General features: G+C 48.1%; 1 protein-coding gene across 1 annotated transcript; it reads left to right on the top strand.

Moving 5' to 3' along the window:
* The first annotated feature begins 2,497 nt into the window (after window positions 1-2,497).
* Window positions 2,498-5,748, top strand: LOC147885034 (uncharacterized). The gene is made up of 5 exons (XM_087397254.1): window positions 2,498-3,965; window positions 4,065-5,075; window positions 5,176-5,242; window positions 5,315-5,406; window positions 5,508-5,748. The coding sequence occupies exons 1-5, from the start codon at window positions 3,277-3,279 to the stop codon at window positions 5,746-5,748; spliced, it is 2,100 nt and encodes a 699-aa protein (XP_087253380.1). The 5' UTR covers window positions 2,498-3,276.
* Window positions 5,749-6,052: the final 304 nt, after the last annotated feature.

The following is a 6,052-nucleotide window of genomic DNA, read 5'->3' as shown; positions in this document are numbered from 1 at the left end:
TTTGTACAAGTGTCCGTGTCAACGTAGTAAGTCTATAAAAAGAACTGAAGAATCTTGAGCTGCCTTCCAGGTTCCACAGTAGATCTCTCCCTGATGAGAGCTCCCGAGTCCGGAGTCCGAGATAAATAATTTGGAGTAAGCGACTGACACGCTGAAAGTTCGCCTCTGCGACTGCAGCGTATAGGTAGAGGGTAAACGACGATGCGCATTGCGCATTGCAATGCTGCTCTGGAGAATTATCTGTGAATGAGTGGCAACACTCAACAGCACACAGTAGATTTGCTTGTGGAGATGATGGGGATGATGGAGACTTGTTTGTCTACAAGCCTCTTGGGTCAGGGTGCAGGGAGGGCTACAGTCTGGTACGTGATTGCGCTCTATTTTCCGGTCCAATTACAAGAATCTGACTTGATGCGAAGCTTCTTTCGGGGAGGAGGAGGCATTGAATGCAAGGTGTAGAGGGAAGTGACCAGGCCTGAAGAAGGCTGATGAGGGAGAGGATCAGAAGAGGAGCTGTTCATCAGAGGCCCTCCAACCCACTACTGTCTTGGACCCAATTCCTTAAATGCCCAGACAACCTTGTCTCATCCAGATCGTTGTTGGGCCCTCGTGACTACCTGGCCCCATCGTTGGCCATGATTCATCCTCCATCTCTCTTCATCAGCTTCACACGTCCTTGCGAGTCCGCATAAAATTTTTCCCAATTGAGATTCAAGTCTTAAGAGTTGATGATTCTGTAGTATCTGTACCCAATGCCCATAACTTGGTACATCACAAATAATTTTTACCTTTGAGATTCCAAAGCTGATGATCATCCTTGCTTGTTGCTATTCCCCCCCCCAACCACACACACACACACACACAGAGCAATTTGCAAATCTGTTACTTACACAGTCCGTGCTCATGTGATTTGCCTTCATTTTTTAATGCTTGCTGGTTTGCCTTCAGTATGCCCGCCCTTTGAGATATTTTATGCTTGCTAATTGAAGTTTATGAAATTTGCCTTCATTTTTGCTTGTTATACATCGCGGGCAAATCTTTATGCAATTACCCATAATTTTGCCTTTGATCCCAAGTTGATGATTGCTGCTCCACGCACACAGCAATCTTTACCGTGCTCATGTGATTTGCCTATATTTTGTAATGCTTGCTAGCTTGTCTTCATTTTATGCTTGCTAATTTTTCCTTTGATGAGGTTGATGAATTTGCTTATTATCCATAGAGGGCAAATCGTTACCAAAAAATCTTTGCCCGTGGTTATTGCTGCACACACAGTTGCCAATTCTTCCTCTACAGGGTGGGCAAGCAGGGCGGTGGGCGATTTCTGATCTACAGTGGGCAATGGTAGCTCTCATTTCTCACGACAATTAACCATGTCCGGGGCAATTCTTGTTCTAAAAAATGGGCAGTTGTGAGTGCTCATGAAATGTGGCTGTCTTTGATGCTGTTTGCTATGGCAGTTGTGTGAGTGCTCATGAGAGTTGCTTGGTGCTTTCTGTTGTTGCTCACAACGGGCAGTTCTTCCATTCAGATTCCACACGCATGCCCATTTCTTTCTCCGATTTCTTCGCTTTTCTTGGTTTTCGAGACCACACGTTTAATCCATAACGCCCAAAAGCTTTGGCAGCGCTGCCCACCCCCCTTTGATCGTCTGCATTTCTGGCTCCTCGTGGGCTGCCACCTCTGCCCAAGATCACGTTGCTAAATCATTTCGTCTGGAAGTCTTGAGGTACGTTAGTTGAATGCCCAATTTGCAGATGCAGCCTGTCTTCCCTCTCTCTCTCTCCCTCTCTCTCATCCATCAAATCGAGGGCCTCATCTCAGTCGTTGCATCGTGATCCGTTGTTGAGATCGAATTTGGGATGATGAATCATGAAGGGCAGGAGGGGCATGATGCATGATTGCATCTTGGCATCTGTAGGATGTGCAAAGCTACAGTGAGTTGACCATTGTCGAGTTGTCATCCAGCAGACAGCATCCAAGATTGCCCAATGCCCATCTCTACAGGAATTGATGAAGAAGAAAGGGCTTGAAGGCGATAAAACAACAGATGCAGCTTCTCTGATGATGGGAGGAAGGGAGGGTTTAAGGGGTTTATTATCAAGCCTGCAGATTGCTGTTGTTGTCGTCTCCTGCAATGCATGAAAGACAGGGATTATTAAGCCTGCGGATTCTTGGGTTCTGTAGAAATGGATGAAAGACAAGGTTTAAGCCTGCGAGGAGATGTTTGTCTAGTTCGCAGTGAATAGATGTATGAGAATTGAGGGGTCTGAAAGAGAAATGTATCGGTTTGCGATGATGATTGCGAGGTGGGAGGAGGACGGCAGCTGCATGCGGCGGTGCAAGCCAAGTGGAACGCCACAGATTGCATGAATTCCTTCTCCGAATCGTTTTTATAGCCAGCACGAGATCATCAGCTCGTGATGGAGATGGCTCCAACGTTTTGATCCTTCACGAGCTCCTGTCGCTTTGGATTCAAGCTTCCCCCCCGCGCATCGATTCATCCGAGGCACTCATCAATCGCGCTACAGGACGGTAGCTATGGCGGCCAGCGGAATTTCGTGATCTCCGCCCGTGCAATTTGTTTCTGTCGCTCGCGCTCTTGCAGCATGCTCGTCGCGCAGCGATTTGGTGGTTCTGCAGCTGCTTGCATGCCTTGTGGTGGCTGCTTCCGCTCCACAACCTCTCTGAATTCTCGTGCTTCTCGTTGCGAGATTTGGAATCTGACCTGCTGCTGTCTGTCTCCGTCGTCGTCCGTCCATAAACCCTTCTCTCTCCCTCTCTCTCTCTCTCTCGCGCTCTCTCGCGCTCTCGCGCCTCCCAAGCCTTCAAATTTTTTCAATTTCATCTGCACGAGATTGCTGCGCGCTCGTGCGATCGATGGCGACGGCAATATCCTGAAGAATTGTTCGACTGACTTCACTCCTCGGCTAGTGAAGCTCTAAAGTGAGGCGCGAACAACGAGGACAATCGAAGCAGCCCAAGAAAGCAGCACATCTTTGGCTTTTCCGCTTTTCTTGCTTTCCTGTCTCCCGCATCGATACATGGTGGATACTTTGCCTCTAGTGGAACAAAATCTTCTTCAACTTCTCTACACGAGATCTTCCGCAAATTTGCAAACTCTGTTCTCTGTATCAAATTCGTCCTCAGCAAGGGAGTTCTGTGAGATTGGCTCCGATTCTTTGATGAGGCTCAGGGACTCTTTCCTAATTTGTACAAAGAACTTTTTGTGAGAGACATCCTTCTTCTTGTCAGGCCAAACAGATAAATGCTTGAATGAGTTTAAGAGGTCCCCGATGTCCCAAGCACACATCTCAGGTGGTCGTGGGGGTGTGTGCCTCTTGTCTGAGGGAGCGCCTTGCCGTTCTCGCAAGTATAAAGGCTGTTGGAGATGTGAATTCATCCGCGTCTTCTCCTCGGCATTCCCTTGCGCGAGAAACGATAAAAGATGTCTTCGACGGGAAGGATGCAGCCATGGAGAGCCATTTTGCTGCAACGCGGCGGTTTCAAACTGCGATTCATAGCAGCAGAACGAGCAGGGCGCTTGGGAATCGGCATTCTTTTGCGATTGAGCCGATCAGGAATGACTTCGAGGTGGAGGATACAGCCAGAGATAACGCTTTATTTGCGAGAAAGCCGTTTCAAACTGGCATAGATAGGGCGGCATCTCCGTTGCGTAATTTCAGTGGAAATATATCTTCTTTCCAAGAAGGGAGAGAGGCGGGCACTAATGCAAGATTCTCGGATGTGTCCTCAATTGATGGAATCAAGAAGAAAACACTGTCGTCCCTTTTCAGCCTTGACGATGCAGATACTCCTCCTCCAAAAGTAAAGATCGAGGATCAGTGTGACACAAGACCGAATACGAAAATCGTGAATAGTTCTAAGGGCGATAGACACTGCAATGGCTTCGCCAGCGGCCCTCAAAGCGTATTGCAAGCCGATAATAAACAAACGAAATCTAGGTATGGTTCCTTTTCAGAAAGAGTGGAGACGAGTTCTTCAATGTTTCCGCAAATGGAGGGAGAGAGACCGTTGTCTTGGTTTTCTTCGTTGTTCCGCAGGCGGAGAAAGAAATCAAGGCCAAAATCGTTGGAAACCATTGCCACCTTTAGCGATCAAACCGGATGGGAAGATGCTAGATCATCGTGGGAGGCGCCCAGGCCTTCTTCATGGGAGCAACTCAGATTTTCGTCGTGGGAAGGACCCAGATCTTCTTGGGAGCCTGCGAGGCCATCTTGGGAGGGATTTATGCGGACTTCGGATGGAGAGTCAGTGTTCAGCGGATTTGATTACTGTAATGAAAGTTTGTCGGAGGTGAGGGAGGATGCAGAGCTGGAATGCATGGGGCTAAACGATCTGGTGGGATTCACTGCCGGAGACTGGGGCAACAATTTTCGAGCAATTGGGGGAACCAGAAGAGCTGCAGATCGGAATTCATGGAGGTCCAAGGAGCTTGTGAGCAAGACACCACCAATTGCTGAAAAAGAGAGGGCGAGAACTTTTCTATCAGCCAAGGCGATGCAATTGCAGAGGGACGTGTCCACACAGACAACACCACCGCGGGCCTCTGATGCAAGTGAGAAGAGTTTCATGCAGCAGAGACCAGGGCACCATGATCATCATAAGCCTGGTCGAGGTCCGGCCGTGGCCGTGTGGAGCAAGGTTTGGAGCAAGACTCTCTCCAATCCCAAGTGGGCATTCAAGAACCGCCACAAGGGTGGGTTGAAGGGGCAGGAAGGGGCGGGGATGGGTATGGTGGAAGCAGATGATCAGGCTAGCACAGCATTAGGGTCTTCCTTCCACGAGTCGGTGCGGGAGAGCAACAATCAACAACGTAGCCAGACCCAACCAGGCAACAGCAAGGAGTATGGGGCATGGAATGCTTACTGCAGCCCTGCGAAAAAGAGCGGTAGGGGTTCGCAGCAACAGCAGCAGCCGAAGAAATTTGCTCAGAAAGGAGGGATTGGAGAAAGGAGCAAGAGCTCTAGCTTCTCCCCCTTCAGGTTGGAGAGTGGCCTTCTCAGATTCTATCTGACTCCTGTGAGAAGCAGTTCCTCTCGGGAGAAAAGCAGGCAGAGGAGAGATCCTTAGCTTACAATTAGATCTCTCAAGGCTATCAGCAAACTGGTTTCCTGTGGGCTGAAGAATGGCTTGATAATGTTCTCTCTGCAGTGGCTATCTTGCAGGAGGGACTATGGCTCTTGGCCATTATGAGATGTCCCAAGCTAGCTATCATCAGGTATCTCAAGCCTATCAGTGGACAGGTTTTCTTTGGCCTGATCTTGTTCTGTCTGCAGTGGCTCTCTTGCAGGAGGGACTAGGCCAAAGATTAGGTGTCTCAAGCTCTCCCTTAGAAAACTTCAGCTCCCGAGTCAGTGATCGCTTCAGCAGTTTCCTTCAGAAGTTAGAGGGGGCGGCTATGGTTCTTGGCTATGATCAGACCTCAAGCTCTCACCGACTCTGTTTCTTTTGAAACACCCCTCACCCTTACTCTCCCTGTTCAGGTTTTTAAGCCAGAGTTGTCCTGATCAGGGGCCTAATGGGTCTTGGCTATCTGATCAGCTCTCTCTATTTTTTAGCTCACCAGGTTCCTTTCGAAACCTTATTCTTATCTCTATTCAGGTGCTCAGACTGTTCATGCTTCAGAATTTTCATGATCATAAGATCGTATCTTTGCTTGCTGTCTTCATCGTTGCAGTTGGTTCAGTGTTGTCTAATGTGAAGATTTCTTTACGAGATGCTTGACAACAAAATTTCAATGCTGCTGATAAACCCATCCCTTTATTTCTGCCCTTATTTTCCCTTACACATGACAGGTTATCTTTACTTTCTTTCAGCATTTGTCCATCTGTTGTTTCTCACTGCTAAGCACAAAACCACATAAAGTGCGCTTGAGATTTCTCTACATGTGTGGCTATTGATCTGGAGTGCGGTCCATTCAGCAAATCATTCTGAACATTCCTTTCATGCGATTAGTTCCTAAGATTTTATTTTCCTAAAATTACATGCAATTGTGTCATTCAGCAAATCATTCTGAAGACTTCCTTTC

Source organism: Dipteris shenzhenensis, chromosome 26 (assembly GCF_047967505.1).
Source record: "Dipteris shenzhenensis isolate YYH24624 ecotype China chromosome 26, Dip_SZ_1.0, whole genome shotgun sequence".
Classification (NCBI taxonomy): Eukaryota; Viridiplantae; Streptophyta; class Polypodiopsida; order Gleicheniales; family Dipteridaceae; genus Dipteris; species Dipteris shenzhenensis.
The sequence above is the reverse complement of the archived record's forward strand: the minus strand, read 5'-3'. Positions and strand labels throughout refer to the sequence as shown.

Excerpts from the sequence above, each read along its gene's own strand:
- LOC147885034 (XM_087397254.1), top strand. The coding sequence starts at position 3,277 with ATGAGTTTAAGAGGTCCCCGATGTCCCAAGCACACATCTCAGGTGGTC. Across the intron at positions 3,966-4,064 it reads AATAAACAAACGAAATCTAG|GCGGAGAAAGAAATCAAGGC; the intron begins GTATGGTTCCTT and ends GTTGTTCCGCAG. Across the intron at positions 5,076-5,175 it reads TCCTCTCGGGAGAAAAGCAG|TGGCTATCTTGCAGGAGGGA; the intron begins GCAGAGGAGAGA and ends TTCTCTCTGCAG.